Genomic DNA, 20,219 nt, shown 5'->3' with positions numbered 1-20,219 from the left:
TGACGTAGTTTAACCCATATTAGGGGTAATTCAAATGAGAGCTGATACATTTTATCAATGTTGCTGACATAGTTTAACCCATATTAGGGATTATTCAAATGAGAGCTGATACATTTTATCAATATTGCTGACGTAGTTTAACCCATATTAGGGGTAATTCAAATGAGAGCTGATACATTTTATCAATGTTGCTGACGTAGTTTAACCCATATTAGGGATTATTCAAATGAGAGCTGATACATTTTATCAATGTTGCTGACGTAGTTTAACCCATATTAGGGATTATTCAAATGAGAGCTGATACATTTTATCAATGTTGCTGACGTAGTTTAACCCATATTAGGGATTATTCAAATGAGAACTGATACATTTTATCAATGTTGCTGACATAGTTTAACCCATATTAGGGATTATTCAAATGAGAGCTGATACATTTTATCAATGTTGCTGACATAGTTTAACCCATATTAGGGATTATTCAAATGAGAACTGATACATTTTATCAATGTTGCTGACGTAGTTTAACTCATATTAGGGATTATTCAAATGAGAACTGATACATTTTATCAATGTTGCTGACGTAGTTTAACTCATATTAGGGATTATTCAAATGAGAACTGATACATTTTATCAATGTTGCTGACGTAGTTTAACTCATATTAGGGATTATTCAAATGAGAGCTGATACATTTTATCAATGTTGCTGACGTAGTTTAACCCATATTAGGGATTATTCAAATGAGAACTGATACATTTTATCAATGTTGCTGACGTAGTTTAACTCATATTAGGGATTATTCAAATGAGAGCTGATACATTTTATCAATGTTGCTGACGTAGTTTAACTCATATTAGGGGAAATTCAAATGAGAACTGATACATTTTATCAATGTTGCTGACGTAGTTTAACTCATATTAGGGGAAATTCAAATGAGAACTGATACATTTTATCAATGTTGCTGACGTAGTTTAACTCATATTAGGGGAAATTCAAATGAGAGCTGATACATTTTATCAATGTTGCTGACGTAGTTTAACTCATATTAGGGATTATTCAAATGAGAGCTGATACATTTTATCAATGTTGCTGACGTAGTTTAACTCATATTAGGGGAAATTCAAATGAGAACTGATACATTTTATCAATGTTGCTGACGTAGTTTAACCCATATTAGGGGTAATTCAAATGAGTGCTGATACATTTTATCAATGTTGCTGACGTAATTTAACCCATATTAGGGGTAATTCAAATGAGTGCTGATACATTTTATCAATGTTGCTGACGTAAATTTAACCCATATTAGGGATTATTCAAATGAGAGCTGATACATTTTATCAATGTTGCTGACGTAGTTTAACCCATATTAAGGATTATTCAAATGAGAACTGATACATTTTATCAATGTTGCTGACATAGTTTAACCCATATTAGGGGAAATTCAAATGAGTGCTGATACATTTTATCAATGTTGCTGACGTAGTTTAACCCATATTAGGGGAAATTCAAATGAGTGCTGATACATTTTATCAATGTTGCTGACGTAGTTTAACCCATATTAGGGATTATTCAAATGAGAGCTGATACATTTTATCAATGTTGCTGACGTAGTTTAACCCATATTAGGGGTAATTCAAATGAGTGCTGATACATTTTATCAATGTTGCTGACGTAGTTTAACCCATATTAGGGGAAATTCAAATGAGAGCTGATACATTTTATCAATGTTGCTGACGTAGTTTAACCCATATTAAGGATTATTCAAATGAGAACTGATACATTTTATCAATGTTGCTGACGTAGTTTAACCCATATTAGGGGAAATTCAAATGAGTGCTGATACATTTTATCAATGTTGCTGACGTAGTTTAACCCATATTAGGGATTATTCAAATGAGAGCTGATACATTTTATCAATGTTGCTGATGTAGTTTAACTCATATTAGGGGTAATTCAAATGAGTGCTGATACATTTTATCAATGTTGCTGACATAGTTTAACCCATATTAGGGATTATTCAAATGAGTGCTGATACATTTTATCAATGTTGCTGACGTAGTTTAACCCATAGTAGGGGTAATTCAAATGAGAGCTGATACATTTTATCAATGTTGCTGACGTAGTTTAACCCATATTAGGGGTAATTCAAATGAGAGCTGATACATTTTATCAATGTTGCTGACGTAGTTTAACCCATATTAGGGGAAATTCAAATGAGTGCTGATACATTTTATCAATGTTGCTGACGTAGTTTTACCCATATTAGGGTAAATTCAAATGAGAGCTGATACATATTATCAATGTTGCTGACGTAGTTTAACCCATATTAGGGGAAATTCAAATGAGAGCTGATACATTTTATCAATGTTGCTGACGTAGTTTAACTCATATTAGGGATTATTCAAATGAGAGCTGATACATTTTATCAATGTTGCTGACGTAGTTTAACTCATATTAGGGGAAATTCAAATGAGAACTGATACATTTTATCAATGTTGCTGACGTAGTTTAACTCATATTAGGGGAAATTCAAATGAGAACTGATACATTTTATCAATGTTGCTGACGTAGTTTAACTCATATTAGGGGAAATTCAAATGAGAGCTGATACATTTTATCAATGTTGCTGACGTAGTTTAACTCATATTAGGGATTATTCAAATGAGAGCTGATACATTTTATCAATGTTGCTGACGTAGTTTAACTCATATTAGGGGAAATTCAAATGAGAACTGATACATTTTATCAATGTTGCTGACGTAGTTTAACCCATATTAGGGGTAATTCAAATGAGTGCTGATACATTTTATCAATGTTGCTGACGTAATTTAACCCATATTAGGGGTAATTCAAATGAGTGCTGATACATTTTATCAATGTTGCTGACGTAAATTTAACCCATATTAGGGATTATTCAAATGAGAGCTGATACATTTTATCAATGTTGCTGACGTAGTTTAACCCATATTAAGGATTATTCAAATGAGAACTGATACATTTTATCAATGTTGCTGACATAGTTTAACCCATATTAGGGGAAATTCAAATGAGTGCTGATACATTTTATCAATGTTGCTGACGTAGTTTAACCCATATTAGGGGAAATTCAAATGAGTGCTGATACATTTTATCAATGTTGCTGACGTAGTTTAACCCATATTAGGGATTATTCAAATGAGAGCTGATACATTTTATCAATGTTGCTGACGTAGTTTAACCCATATTAGGGGTAATTCAAATGAGTGCTGATACATTTTATCAATGTTGCTGACGTAGTTTAACCCATATTAGGGGAAATTCAAATGAGAGCTGATACATTTTATCAATGTTGCTGACGTAGTTTAACCCATATTAAGGATTATTCAAATGAGAACTGATACATTTTATCAATGTTGCTGACGTAGTTTAACCCATATTAGGGGAAATTCAAATGAGTGCTGATACATTTTATCAATGTTGCTGACGTAGTTTAACCCATATTAGGGATTATTCAAATGAGAGCTGATACATTTTATCAATGTTGCTGATGTAGTTTAACTCATATTAGGGGTAATTCAAATGAGTGCTGATACATTTTATCAATGTTGCTGACATAGTTTAACCCATATTAGGGGTAATTCAAATGAGTGCTGATACATTTTATCAATGTTGCTGACGTAGTTTAACCCATAGTAGGGGTAATTCAAATGAGAGCTGATACATTTTATCAATGTTGCTGACGTAGTTTAACCCATATTAGGGGTAATTCAAATGAGAGCTGATACATTTTATCAATGTTGCTGACGTAGTTTAACCCATATTAGGGGAAATTCAAATGAGTGCTGATACATTTTATCAATGTTGCTGACGTAGTTTTACCCATATTAGGGTAAATTCAAATGAGAGCTGATACATATTATCAATGTTGCTGACGTAGTTTAACCCATATTAGGGGAAATTCAAATGAGAGCTGATACATTTTATCAATGTTGCTGACGTAGTTTAACCCATATTAGGGGAAATTCAAATGAGAACTGATACATTTTATCAATGTTGCTGACGTAGTTTAACCCATATTAGGGGAAATTCAAATGAGAGCTGATACATTTTATCAATGTTGCTGACGTAGTTTAACCCATATTAGGGGTAATTCAAATGAGAGCTGATACATTTTATCAATGTTGCTGACGTAGTTTAACCCATATTAGGGGTAATTCAAATGAGAGCTGATACATTTTATCAATGTTGCTGACGTAATTTAACCCATATTAGGGGTAATTCAAATGAGAGCTGATACATTTTATCAATGTTGCTGACGTAGTTTAACCCATATTAGGGGAAATTCAAATGAGAGCTGATACATTTTATCAATGTTGCTGACGTAGTTTAACCCATATTAGGGGTAATTCAAATGAGAGCTGATACATTTTATCAATGTTGCTGACGTAGTTTAACCCATATTAGGGGTAATTCAAATGAGAACTGATACATTTTATCAATGTTGCTGACATAGTTTAACCCATATTAGGGATTATTCAAATGAGAACTGATACATTTTATCAATGTTGCTGACGTAATTTAACCCATATTAGGGATTATTCAAATGAGAACTGATACATTTTATCAATGTTGCTGACGTAGTTTAACCCATATTAGGGGAAATTCAAATGAGAGCTGATACATTTTATCAATGTTGGTGACGTAGTTTAACTCATATTAGGGGAAATTCAAATGAGAGCTGATACATTTTATCAATGTTGCTGACATAGTTTAACCCATATTAGGGATTATTCAAATGAGAACTGATACATTTTATCAATGTTGCTGACATAGTTTAACCCATATTAGGGGAAATTCAAATGAGAGCTGATACATTTTATCAATGTTGCTGACGTAGATTAACCCATATTAAGGATTATTCAAATGAGAACTCATACATTTTATCCATGTTGCTGACGTAGTTTAACCCATATTAGGGGAAATTCAAATGAGTGCTGATACATTTTATCAATGTTGCTGACGTAGTTTAACCCATATTAGGGGTAATTCAAATGAGAGCTGATACATTTTATCAATGTTGCTGACGTAGTTTAACCCATATTAGGGATTATTCAAATGAGAGCTGATACATTTTATCAATGTTGCTGACGTAGTTTAACCCATATTAGGGATTATTCAAATGAGAGCTGATACATTTTATCAATGTTGCTGACGTAGTTTAACCCATATTAGGGGTAATTCAAATGAGTGCTGATACATTTTATCAATGTTGCTGACGTAGTTTAACCCATATTAGGGGTAATTCAAATGAGTGCTGATACATTTTATCAATGTTGCTGACGTCATTTAACCCATATTAGGGATTATTCAAATGAGAGCTGATACATTTTATCAATGTTGCTGACGTAGTTTAACCCATATTAGGGGAAATTCAAATGAGTGCTGATACATTTTATCAATGTTGCTGACGTAGTTTAACCCATATTAGGGGAAATTCAAATGAGTGCTGATACATTTTATCAATGTTGCTGACGTAGTTTAACCCATATTAGGGGAAATTCAAATGAGTGCTGATACATTTTATCAATGTTGCTGACGTAGTTTAACCCATATTAGGGGAAATTCAAATGAGAGCTGATACATTTTATCAATGTTGCTGACGTAGTTTAACCCATATTAGGGGAAATTCAAATGAGAACTGATACATTTTATCAATGTTGCTGACGTAATTTAACCCATATTAGGGGTAATTCAAATGAGAGCTGATACATTTTATCAATGTTGCTGACGTAGTTTAACCCATATTAGGGGTAATTCAAATGAGTGCTGATACATTTTATCAATGTTGCTGACATAGTTTAACCCATATTAGGGGAAATTCAAATGAGAGCTGATACATTTTATCAATGTTGCTGACGTAGTTTAACCCATATTAGGGGAAATTCAAATGAGAACTGATACATTTTATCAATGTTGCTGACGTAATTTAACCCATATTAGGGGAAATTCAAATGAGAACTGATACATTTTATCAATGTTGCTGACGTAGTTTAACCCATATTAGGGGAAATTCAAATGAGAGCTGATACATTTTATCAATGTTGCTGACGTAGTTTAACCCATATTAGGGGAAATTCAAATGAGAACTGATACATTTTATCAATGTTGCTGACGTAATTTAACCCATATTAGGGGAAATTCAAATGAGAACTGATACATTTTATCAATGTTGCTGACGTAATTTAACCCATATTAGGGGAAATTCAAATGAGAACTGATACATTTTATCAATGTTGCTGACGTAGTTTAACCCATATTAGGGGAAATTCAAATGAGTGCTGATACATATTATCAATGTTGCTGACGTAGTTTAACCCATATTAGGGGTAATTCAAATGAGAGCTGATACATTTTATCAATGTTGCTGACGTAGTTTAACCCATATTAGGGGAAATTCAAATGAGAGCTGATACATTTTATCAATGTTGCTGACGTAGTTTAACCCATATTAGGGGTAATTCAAATGAGAGCTGATACATTTTATCAATGTTGCTGACGTAGTTTAACCCATATTAGGGGTAATTCAAATGAGAGCTGATACATTTTATCAATGTTGCTGACGTAGTTTAACTCATATTAGGGGAAATTCAAATGAGTGCTGATACATTTTATCAATGTTGCTGACGTAGTTTAACCCATATTAGGGGTAATTCAAATGAGAGCTGATACATTTTATCAATGTTGCTGACGTAGTTTAACTCATATTAGGGGAAATTCAAATGAGTGCTGATACATTTTATCAATGTTGCTGACGTAGTTTAACCCATATTAGGGGTAATTCAAATGAGAGCTGATACATTTTATCAATGTTGCTGACGTAGTTTAACCCATATTAGGGGTAATTCAAATGAGAACTGATACATTTTATAAAATGACAGATACAGCTTTTTACAGAATGACAAATACCATTGTTTTCGCTTCTAGATGTTAATAATAAAATTTACCGACTTTGTCTCTCTCTCATTCTGTTTTGACTATCAGGACAAGAAGCAGTGGCTGCTGGAAGATTACTACAGAAATCTACAAGTATATGTCTATTACATGCAAAGCTGACAGCAAGTAAAACACTGGAATTATGGATGAAATCAGACAGCGTATTATTCTCTGAAGCTCTTGCCAAACAGTGTTCAACTGTTTTTATATGACACACCCATATTTAGTGGTTTAACCAAGATATAGACAATTCTCTTCCTTCAGATTTTTAAAATTGAATTTTAACACACTTACACACTTTAACACACTGAAAGTTAGTTAGTAGATCAGAAATGTGGATCTATTATCTCTTTGAATGCCAGAGTTAACTTTTGACACTATTCATAATCTAAAAATGCATATTTAGTACTTAATTTAATACATAATTAATACTTATGGATTGACCTCTGTGCATTCGTGCGTGTGTGCGGTTGGACCTATGCCTTAGACATGATTGAACTGATTAGATTCAAACCTCACATATACATCATGAATAATATTATACATATGCACATCAATTTGTTTCACAATCTGATTCAAGATGGCCAAATTGCATCCTATCTTTTTGCTGAAAATCAAGCATTTTTGGCATTCCAGAACCAGATTTCGGTTCGATTTACAGATCGATTTTGTTCAAACTTGGTACATACATTGGAAATTATGGGACCTTTATGTACGTTATTTTGTTTTTTCAGATCAGATTCAAAATGGCCTGCTTTAACTTATTATGTTCAAATTTGATATATTCATTGTATTTCATGTCGTAGATATACAGATGTATTGGTTTGATGATTTATCAAAAAATATTACAAATTTCATCATAATCAAGTATCGGCCTTTGGATCCAAATCTCTGACATGTTTATGTTTAAACTATATTACTACCGATATAAACAAAACTATTTATCTTAAATTTGATAACTAACAGAGTCTGTGGCATGCATGGCTTGTTTTTCTGATATTTAAAAAAAATCTGATCAACACAAGGTCAAGGCAGCATAATGGTCATTCTGTCCAAAATTAACAAGAGAATTTTAGAAAAATCCTCTAAAATTTGCAACATGTTACATCATAAATTTGGAAAGAAAAATATATGGCACTCAAAAAGTTGAAGAAATAGATATAGCATACTTCCTACTGTCTACAACAAATATCTGTTATTGTAAGTTTGTCCTCAATATGTGTTCACCAGGTTAACACTACTCTGCATATGATTCAGTGTGAAGTCTCAATATTAGTGGACCATTTAGAAATCAATATTGATTTATTGAAGAATAGATATATATGGCAAAAACTTGTATGGAAAACAATCGACCTTTTCCAAGTTCCCTCAAATATTTCATTCTGCATGTCCTGTGAGAGCGATACAAATACGCAATTCATTTGATTTGAACTGTTCAGAGTTCATATACAGTGACATCAAATATCAATATAGTGGCTACATTGATGTATGTGAAATAATTTTTAAAAAACTTGACTGTCCAAATAACATATTTTCTACAAAATTGTCTAAATTAAACGTGTACAGTGCCAAGACTTACTATCACATTTCGTTAAAAATGAAAAATTTCGCAAAATATAGAGCCAATAGGACATAGTTTTACATCAACAACAGCGTAGTGTAAATAGCATCATTATTCGTGTAAGAGTTAAAATCCTGAGAGTCTTAAATATTGGATTTTGCGAAGAATGACTGTGTTTTGATTATTTGATTCTTAAATAATTCAGCAAAGTAACTGTCTTTACATTAAAAGACAATTAATATTTATTTACTATAATGTTCTCTGAGTATGTACAAGAATATACCTGTAAAGACGAATACAATTGTGTTACTATAAAACAGTTGAAGGTAATCTGAAAACAAGAATTTACAAGCAGTGTGATGCCAACATTTTAGGTTTGTAAACTGTAGAAAATCATCTCAAACTGATTTGACAGGTGAATATAATACAAAAATGACCAAATAAATAAAGAAATAATTGTAATCTATTATAAATTACTACTCAACAGAGTATTTGTGTATAATGTATAGGAGTATAATGACCCCAACCATTACGATTGTAATGGAACAAACTTTTTTCTTTACAAAGAACTTTGGAGAAAATACGTAAATTGATATTTTGTATTTACTCTTACTATTAGAATCGCACTTAAACCAAAAATTGCATTTCTTGTATACTTGATCATATTAAAATATGACTCAGTTTTATTGTACTATTTTTGTCAACATAATTGTCCTGTGAATGCCATTTTGTTAAGTATGTGTATGTGGTGCTATATATTGTGTTGGGTTTCCATATATCTAATGTATAAATGGCATATTGTGTCATTATGAAAGCTTTTGCACAAATTTTATGCAAAATGTTCCTTTTAAGTGATTTGATAAAAGCAAGCCAATTTCAGCATTAAATTTATTTTCTGTTAACACTTTATTTTCTGTAATTCATGTGAATTTACCAATTAATATTATTTAACATTTTTGTATAAGTCTAGTTAAAGGTAATTTGCTATCATTAAAACAAATTATGTTTACACTAAAGTTTTAGCTTCACTGTCTGTAGATGACAGAGCAGAGCTGTTCATATAGGTGATTGTCTGTTGTCAGTCATCCGGCAATAATGGCATTTTCAACTTTGTCTTGAAAACTACCAGTTCAATTGCTTTTATACCTGATATGTATGTACCTTGGGGTGGATATTTGAAGTCCTCTTGAACACAACCTTCCCAATTGATTTGATATTTGGTATGTATGTACCTTGGGGTGGATATTTGAAGTCCTCTTGAACACTACCTTCCCAATTGCTTTGATATTTGGTATGTATGTACCTTGGGGTGGATATTTGAAGTCCTCTTGAACACTACCTTCCCAATTGATTTGATATTTGGTATGTATGTACCTTGGGGTGGATATTTGAAGTCCTCTTGAACACTACCTTCCCAATTGCTTTGATATTTGGTATGTATGTACCTTGGGTTGGATATTTGAAGTCCTCTTGAACACTACCTTCTCAATTGCTTTGATATTTGGTATGTATGTACCTTGGGGTGGATATTTGAAGTCCTCTTTAACACTACCTTCCCAATTGATTTGATATTTGGTATGTATGTACCTTGGGGTGGATATTTGAAGTCCTCTTGAACACTACCTTCCCAATTGATTTGATATTTGGTATGTATGTACCTTGGGGTGGATATTTGAAGTCCTCTTTAACACTACCTTCCCAATTGATTTGATATTTGGTATGTATGTACCTTGGGGTGGATATTTGAATTCCTCTTAAACACTACCTTCCCAATTGATTTGATATTTGGTATGTATGTACCTTGGGGTGGATATTTGAAGTCCTCTTAAACACTACCTTCCCAATTGATTTGGTATGTATGTACCTTGGGGTGGATATTTGAAGTGCTCTTGAACACTACCTTCCCAATTGATTTGATATTTGGTATGTATGTACCTTAGGGTGGATATTTGAAGTCCTCTTGAACACAACCTTCCCAATTGATTTGATATTTGGTATGTATGTACCTTGGGGTGGATATTTGAAGCCCTCTTGAACACTACCTTCCCAATTGATTTGATATTTGGTATGTATGTACCTTGGGGTGGATATTTGAAGTCCTCTTGAACACTACCTTCCCAATTGATTTGATATTTGGTATGTATGTACCTTGGGGTGGATATTTGAAGTCCTCTTGAACACTACCTTCCTAATTGCTTTGATACTTGGTATGTATGTACCTTGGGGTGGATTTTTGAAGTCCTCTTGAACACTACCTTCCCAATTGATTTGATATTTGGTATGTATGTACCTTGGGGTGGATATTTGAAGCCCTCTTGAACACTACCTTCCCAATTGATTTGATATTTGGTATGTATGTACCTTGGGGTGGATATTTGAAGTCCTCTTGAACACAACCTTCCCAATTGATTTGATATTTGGTATGTATGTACCTTGGGGTGGATATTTGAAGCCCTCTTGAACACTACCTTCCCAATTGATTTGATATTTGGTATGTATGTACCTTGGGGTGGATATTTGAAGTCCTCTTGAACACTACCTTCCCAATTGATTTGATGTTTGGTATGTATGTACCTTGGGGTGGATATTTGAAGCCCTCTTGAACACTACCTTCCCAATTGATTTGATATTTGGTATGTATGTACCTTGGGGTGGATTTTTGAAGTCCTCTTGAACACTACCTTCCCAATTGATTTGATATTTGGTATGTATGTACCTTAGGGTGGATATTTGAAGTCCTCTTGAACACAACCTTCCCACTTGATTTGATATTTGGTATGTATGTACCTTGGGGTGGATATTTGAAGCCCTCTTGAACACTACCTTCCCAATTGATTTGATATTTGGTATGTATGTACCTTGGGGTGGATATTTGAAGTCCTCTTGAACACTACCTTCCCAATTGATTTGATATTTGGTATGTATGTACCTTGAGGTGGATATATGAAGTCCTCTTAAACACTACCTTCCCAAGTGATTTGATATTTGGTATGTATGTACCTTGGGGTGGATATTTGAAGTCCTCTTAAACACTACCTTCCCAATTGATTTGATATTTGGTATGTATGTACCTTGGGGTGGATATTTGAAGTCCTCTTAAACACTACCTTCCCAATTGATTTGGTATGTATGTACCTTGGGGTGGATATTTGAAGTCCTCTTAAACACCACCTTCCCAATTGCTTTGATATTTGGTATGTATATAACTTGGGGTGGATATTTGAAGTCCTCTTAAACACTACCTCCCCAATTGCTTTGATATTTGGTATGTATGTACCTTGGGGTGGATATTTGAAGTCCTCTTGAACACTCCCTTCCCAATTGATTTGATATTTGGTATGTATGTACCTTGGGGCGAATATATTTGAAGTCCTTTTGAACACTCCCTTCCCAATTGATTTGATATTTGGTATGTATGTACCTTGGGTGGATATTTGAAGTCCTCTTGAACACTACCTTCCCAATTGATTTGATACTTGGTATGTATGTACCTTGGGGTGGATATTTGAAGTCCTCTTGAACACTACCTTCCCAATTGATTTGGTATCTATGTACCTTAGGGTGGACATTTGAAGTCCTCTTGAACACTACCTTCCTAATTGCTTTGATACTTGGTATGTATGTACCTTGGGGTGGATTTTTGAAGTCCTCTTGAACACTGCCTTCCCAATTGATTTGATATTTGGTATGTATGTACCTTGGGGTGATATTTGAAATCCTCTTCAACACTACCTTCCTAATTGATTTGATATTTGTTATGTATGTACCTTGGGGTGGATATTAGAAGTCCTATTGAACACCACCTTCCCAATTGCTTTGATATTTGGTATGTATGTACTTTGGGGTGGATATTTGAAGTCCTCTTGAACACCACCTTCCCAATTGCTTTGATACTTGGTATGTATGTACCTTGGGGTGGATATTTGAAGTCCTCTTGAACACTGCCTTCCCAATTGATTTGATATTTGTTATGTATGTACCTTGGGGTCGATATTTCAAGTCCTCTTAAACACTACCTTCCCAATTGATTTGATACTTGGTATGTATGTACCTTGGGGTGGATATTTGAAGTCCTCTTAAACACTACCTTCCCAATTGATTTGATATTTGGTATGTATGTACCTTGGGGTGGATATTTGAAGTCCTCTTGAACACCACCTTCCCAATTGATTTGATATTTGGTATGTATGTACATTGGGGTGGATATTTGAAGTCCTCTTAAACACTACCTTCCCAATTGAATTGATATTTGGTATGCATGTACCTTGGGATGGATATTTGAAGTCCTCTTAAACACCACCTTCCCAATTGATTTGATATTTGGTATGTATGTACCTTGGGGTGGATATTTGAAGTCCTCTTGAACACCACCTTCCCAATTGATTTGATATTTGGTATGTATGTACATTGGGGTGGATATTTGAAGTCCTCTTAAACACTACCTTCCCAATTGAATTGATATTTGGTATGCATGTACCTTGGGATGGATATTTGAAGTCCTCTTAAACACCACCTTCCCAATTGATTTGATACTTGGTATGTATATACCTTGGGGTGGATATTTGAAGTCCTCTTGAACACTACCTTCCCAATTGATTTGATATTTGGTATGTATGTACCTTGGGGTGGATATTTGAAGTCCTCTTAAACACTACCTTCCCAATTGATTTGGTATGTATGTACCTTGGGGTGGATATTTGAAGTGCTCTTGAACACTACCTTCCCAATTGATTTGATATTTGGTATGTATGTACCTTAGGGTGGATATTTGAAGTCCTCTTGAACACTACCTTCCTAATTGCTTTGATACTTGGTATGTATGTACCTTGGGGTGGATTTTTGAAGTCCTCTTGAACACTACCTTCCCAATTGATTTGACATTTGGTATGTATGTACCTTAGGGTGGATATTTGAAGTCCTCTTGAACACAACCTTCCCAATTGATTTGATATTTGGTATGTATGTACCTTGGGGTGGATATTTGAAGCCCTCTTGAACACTACCTTCCCAATTGATTTGATATTTGGTATGTATGTACCTTGGGGTGGATATTTGAAGTCCTCTTGAACACTACCTTCCCAATTGATTTGATATTTGGTATGTATGTACCTTAGGGTGGATATTTGAAGTCCTCTTGAACACTACCTTCCTAATTGCTTTGATACTTGGTATGTATGTACCTTGGGGTGGATTTTTGAAGTCCTCTTGAACACTACCTTCCCAATTGATTTGACATTTGGTATGTATGTACCTTAGGGTGGATATTTGAAGTCCTCTTGAACACAACCTTCCCACTTGATTTGATATTTGGTATGTATGTACCTTGGGGTGGATATTTGAAGCCCTCTTGAACACTACCTTCCCAATTGATTTGATATTTGGTATGTATGTACCTTGGGGTGGATATTTGAAGTCCTCTTGAACACTACCTTCCCAATTGATTTGATATTTGGTATGTATGTACCTTGAGGTGGATATATGAAGTCCTCTTAAACACTACCTTCCCAAGTGATTTGATATTTGGTATGTATGTACCTTGGGGTGGATATTTGAAGTCCTCTTGAACACTACCGTCCCAGTTGCTTTGATACTTGTTATGTATGTACCTTGGGGTGGATATTTGAAGTCCTCTTGAACACTACCTTCCCAATTGATTTGGTATCTATGTACCTTAGGGTGGATATTTGAAGTCCTCTTGAACACTACCTTCCTAATTGCTTTGATACTTGGTATGTATGTACCTTGGGGTGGATTTTTGAAGTCCTCTTGAACACTGCCTTCCCAATTGATTTGATATTTGGTATGTATGTACCTTGGGGTGATATTTGAAATCCTCTTCAACACTACCTTCCTAATTGATTTGATATTTGTTATGTATGTACCTTGGGGTGGATATTAGAAGTCCTATTGAACACCACCTTCCCAATTGCTTTGATATTTGGTATGTATGTACTTTGGGGTGGATATTTGAAGTCCTCTTGAACACCACCTTCCCAATTGCTTTGATACTTGGTATGTATGTACCTTGGGGTGGATATTTGAAGTCCTCTTGAACACCACCTTCCCAATTGATTTGATATTTGGTATGTATGTACATTGGGGTGGATATTTGAAGTCCTCTTAAACACTACCTTCCCAATTGAATTGATATTTGGTATGCATGTACCTTGGGATGGATATTTGAAGTCCTCTTAAACACCACCTTCCCAATTGATTTGATATTTGGTATGTATGTACCTTGGGGTGGATATTTGAAGTCCTCTTGAACACCACCTTCCCAATTGATTTGATATTTGGTATGTATGTACATTGGGGTGGATATTTGAAGTCCTCTTAAACACTACCTTCCCAATTGAATTGATATTTGGTATGCATGTACCTTGGGATGGATATTTGAAGTCCTCTTAAACACCACCTTCCCAATTGATTTGATACTTGGTATGTATATACCTTGGGGTGGATATTTGAAGTCCTCTTGAACACTACCTTCCCAATTGATTTGATATTTGGTATGTATGTACCTTGGGGTGGATATTTGAAGTCCTCTTAAACACTACCTTCCCAATTGATTTGATATTTGGTATGTATGTACCTTGCGGTGGATATTTGAAGTCCTCTTAAACACTACCTTCCCAATTGCTTTGATATTTGGTATGTATGTACCTTGGGGTGAATATTTGAAGTCCTCTTCAACACTACCTTCCCAATTGATTTGGTATGTATGTACCTTGGGGTGGATATTTGAAGTGCTCTTGAACACTACCTTCCCAATTGATTTGATATTTGGTATGTATGTACCTTAGGGTGGATATTTGAAGTCCTCTTGAACACTACCTTCCTAATTGCTTTGATACTTGATATGTATGTACCTTGGGGTGGATTTTTGAAGTCCTCTTGAACACTACCTTCCCAATTGATTTGACATTTGGTATGTATGTACCTTAGGGTGGATATTTGAAGTCCTCTTGAACACAACCTTCCCAATTGATTTGATATTTGGTATGTATGTACCTTGGGGTGGATATTTGAAGCCCTCTTGAACACTACCTTCCCAATTGATTTGATATTTGGTATGTATGTACCTTGGGGTGGATATTTGAAGTCCTCTTGAACACTACCTTCCCAATTGATTTGATATTTGGTATGTATGTACCTTAGGGTGGATATTTGAAGTCCTCTTGAACACTACCTTCCTAATTGCTTTGATACTTGGTATGTATGTACCTTGGAGTGGATTTTTGAAGTCCTCTTGAACACTACCTTCCCAATTGATTTGACATTTGGTATGTATGTACCTTAGGGTGGATATTTGAAGTCCTCTTGAACACAACCTTCCCACTTGATTTGATATTTGGTATGTATGTACCTTGGGGTGGATATTTGAAGCCCTCTTGAACACTACCTTCCCAATTGATTTGATATTTGGTATGTATGTACCTTGGGGTGGATATTTGAAGTCCTCTTGAACACTACCTTCCCAATTGATTTGATATTTGGTATGTATGTACCTTGAGGTGGATATATGAAGTCCTCTTAAACACTACCTTCCCAAGTGATTTGATATTTGGTATGTATGTACCTTGGGGTGGATATTTGAAGTCCTCTTAAACACTACCTTCCCAATTGATTTGATATTTGGTATGTATGTACCTTGGGGTGGATATTTGAAGTCCTCTTAAACACTACCTTCCCAATTGATTTGGTATGTATGTACCTTGGGGTGGATATTTGAAGTCCTCTTAAACACCACCTTCCCAATTGCTTTGATATTTGGTATGTATATAACTTGGGGTGGATATTTGAAGTCCTCTTAAACACTACCTCCCCAATTGCTTTGATATTTGGTATGTATGTACCTTGGGGTGGATATTTGAAGTCCTCTTGAACACTCCCTTCCCAATTGATTTGATATTTGGTATGTATGTACCTTGGGGCGAATATATTTGAAGTCCTTTTGAACACTCCCTTCCCAATTGATTTGATATTTGGTATGTATGTACCTTGGGGCGAATATATTTGAAGTCCTTTTGAACACTCCCTTCCCAATTGATTTGATATTTGGTATGTATGTACCTTGGGTGGATATTTGAAGTCCTCTTGAACACTACCTTCCCAATTGATTTGATACTTGGTATGTATGTACCTTGGGGTGGATATTTGAAGTCCTCTTGAACACTACCTTCCCAATTGATTTGGTATCTATGTACCTTAGGGTGGATATTTGAAGTCCTCTTGAACACTACCTTCCTAATTGCTTTGATACTTGGTATGTATGTACCTTGGGGTGGATTTTTGAAGTCCTCTTGAACACTGCCTTCCCAATTGATTTGATATTTGGTATGTATGTACCTTGGGGTGATATTTGAAATCCTCTTCAACACTACCTTCCTAATTGATTTGATATTTGTTATGTATGTACCTTGGGGTGGATATTAGAAGTCCTATTGAACACCACCTTCCCAATTGCTTTGATATTTGGTATGTATGTACTTTGGGGTGGATATTTGAAGTCCTCTTGAACACCACCTTCCCAATTGCTTTGATACTTGGTATGTATGTACCTTGGGGTGGATATTTGAAGTCCTCTTGAACACTGTCTTCCCAATTGATTTGATATTTGTTATGTATGTACCTTGGGGTCGATATTTCAAGTCCTCTTAAACACTACCTTCCCAATTGATTTGATACTTGGTATGTATGTACCTTGGGGTGGATATTTGAAGTCCTCTTAAACACTACCTTCCCAATTGATTTGATATTTGGTATGTATGTACCTTGGGGTGGATATTTGAAGTCCTCTTGAACACCACCTTCCCAATTGATTTGATATTTGGTATGTATGTACATTGGGGTGGATATTTGAAGTCCTCTTAAACACTACCTTCCCAATTGAATTGATATTTGGTATGCATGTACCTTGGGATGGATATTTGAAGTCCTCTTAAACACCACCTTCCCAATTGATTTGATATTTGGTATGTATGTACCTTGGGGTGGATATTTGAAGTCCTCTTGAACACCACCTTCCCAATTGATTTGATATTTGGTATGTATGTACATTGGGGTGGATATTTGAAGTCCTCTTAAACACTACCTTCCCAATTGAATTGATATTTGGTATGCATGTACCTTGGGGTGGATATTTGAAGTCCTCTTAAACACTACCTTCCCAATTGATTTGATATTTGGTATGTATGTACCTTGGGGTGGATATTTGAAGTCCTCTTAAACACTACCTTCCCAATTGATTTGGTATGTATGTACCTTGGGGTGGATATTTGAAGTCCTCTTAAACACCACCTTCCCAATTGCTTTGATATTTGGTATGTATATAACTTGGGGTGGATATTTGAAGTCCTCTTAAACACTACCTCCCCAATTGCTTTGATATTTGGTATGTATGTACCTTGGGGTGGATATTTGAAGTCCTCTTGAACACTCCCTTCCCAATTGATTTGATATTTGGTATGTATGTACCTTGGGGCGAATATATTTGAAGTCCTTTTGAACACTCCCTTCCCAATTGATTTGATATTTGGTATGTATGTACCTTGGGGCGAATATATTTGAAGTCCTTTTGAACACTCCCTTCCCAATTGATTTGATATTTGGTATGTATGTACCTTGGGTGGATATTTGAAGTCCTCTTGAACACTACCTTCCCAATTGATTTGATACTTGGTATGTATGTACCTTGGGGTGGATATTTGAAGTCCTCTTGAACACTACCTTCCCAATTGATTTGGTATCTATGTACCTTAGGGTGGATATTTGAAGTCCTCTTGAACACTACCTTCCTAATTGCTTTGATACTTGGTATGTATGTACCTTGGGGTGGATTTTTGAAGTCCTCTTGAACACTGCCTTCCCAATTGATTTGATATTTGGTATGTATGTACCTTGGGGTGATATTTGAAATCCTCTTCAACACTACCTTCCTAATTGATTTGATATTTGTTATGTATGTACCTTGGGGTGGATATTAGAAGTCCTATTGAACACCACCTTCCCAATTGCTTTGATATTTGGTATGTATGTACTTTGGGGTGGATATTTGAAGTCCTCTTGAACACCACCTTCCCAATTGCTTTGATACTTGGTAAGTATGTACCTTGGGGTGGATATTTGAAGTCCTCTTGAACACTGCCTTCCCAATTGATTTGATATTTGTTATGTATGTACCTTGGGGTCGATATTTCAAGTCCTCTTAAACACTACCTTCCCAATTGATTTGATACTTGGTATGTATGTACCTTGGGGTGGATATTTGAAGTCCTCTTAAACACTACCTTCCCAATTGATTTGATATTTGGTATGTATGTACCTTGGGGTGGATATTTGAAGTCCTCTTGAACACCACCTTCCCAATTGATTTGATATTTGGTATGTATGTACATTGGGGTGGATATTTGAAGTCCTCTTAAACACTACCTTCCCAATTGAATTGATATTTGGTATGCATGTACCTTGGGATGGATATTTGAAGTCCTCTTAAACACCACCTTCCCAATTGATTTGATATTTGGTATGTATGTACCTTGGGGTGGATATTTGAAGTCCTCTTGAACACCACCTTCCCAATTGATTTGATATTTGGTATGTATGTACATTGGGGTGGATATTTGAAGTCCTCTTAAACACTACCTTCCCAATTGAATTGATATTTGGTATGCATGTACCTTGGGATGGATATTTGAAGTCCTCTTAAACACCACCTTCCCAATTGCTTTGATACTTGGTATGTATGTACCTTGGGGTGGATATTTGAAGTCCTCTTGAACACTGACTTCCCAATTGATTTGATATTTGTTATGTATGTACCTTGGGGTCGATATTTCAAGTCCTCTTAAACACTACCTTCCCAATTGATTTGATACTTGGTATGTATGTACCTTGGGGTGGATATTTGAAGTCCTCTTAAACACTACCTTCCCAATTGATTTGATATTTGGTATGTATGTACCTTGGGGTGGATATTTGAAGTCCTCTTGAACACCACCTTCCCAATTGATTTGATATTTGGTATGTATGTACATTGGGGTGGATATTTGAAGTCCTCTTAAACACTACCTTCCCAATTGAATTGATATTTGGTATGCATGTACCTTGGGATGGATATTTGAAGTCCTCTTAAACACCACCTTCCCAATTGATTTGATATTTGGTATGTATGTACCTTGGGGTGGATATTTGAAGTCCTCTTGAACACCACCTTCCCAATTGATTTGATATTTGGTATGTATGTACATTGGGGTGGATATTTGAAGTCCTCTTGAACACTACCTTCCCAATTGAATTGATACTTGGTATGTATGTACCTTGGGGTGGATATTTGAAGTCCTCTTAAACACTACCTTCCCAATTGATTTGATATTTGGTATGTATGTACCTTGGGGTGGATATTTGAAGTCCTCTTGAACACCACCTTCCCAATTGATTTGATATTTGGTATGTATGTACATTGGGGTGGATATTTGAAGTCCTCTTAAACACTACCTTCCCAATTGAATTGATATTTGGTATGCATGTACCTTGGGATGGATATTTGAAGTCCTCTTAAACACCACCTTCCCAATTGATTTGATATTTGGTATGTATGTACCTTGGGGTGGATATTTGAAGTCCTCTTGAACACCACCTTCCCAATTGATTTGATATTTGGTATGTATGTACATTGGGGTGGATATT

General features: G+C 35.1%; 1 protein-coding gene across 1 annotated transcript in view; it reads left to right on the top strand.

Moving 5' to 3' along the window:
* LOC102803292 (AP-4 complex subunit epsilon-1-like) overlaps nt 1–9,547 on the top strand; it is a 55,263-nt gene extending 45,716 nt beyond the window's left edge. Inside the window, exon 15 of the mRNA XM_085498192.1 lies at nt 7,019–9,547. Coding sequence (XP_085354318.1) covers nt 7,019–7,182 — 164 coding nt within the window. The 3' untranslated portion in view covers nt 7,183–9,547. The remainder of the gene's footprint in view (nt 1–7,018) is intronic.
* The last annotated feature ends 10,672 nt before the right edge of the window (nt 9,548–20,219 follow it).

This window comes from Saccoglossus kowalevskii, chromosome 4 (assembly GCF_978046115.1).
Source record: "Saccoglossus kowalevskii chromosome 4, keSacKowa6.1, whole genome shotgun sequence".
Taxonomy (NCBI): domain Eukaryota; kingdom Metazoa; phylum Hemichordata; class Enteropneusta; family Harrimaniidae; genus Saccoglossus; species Saccoglossus kowalevskii.
The sequence above is the reverse complement of the archived record's forward strand: the minus strand, read 5'-3'. Positions and strand labels throughout refer to the sequence as shown.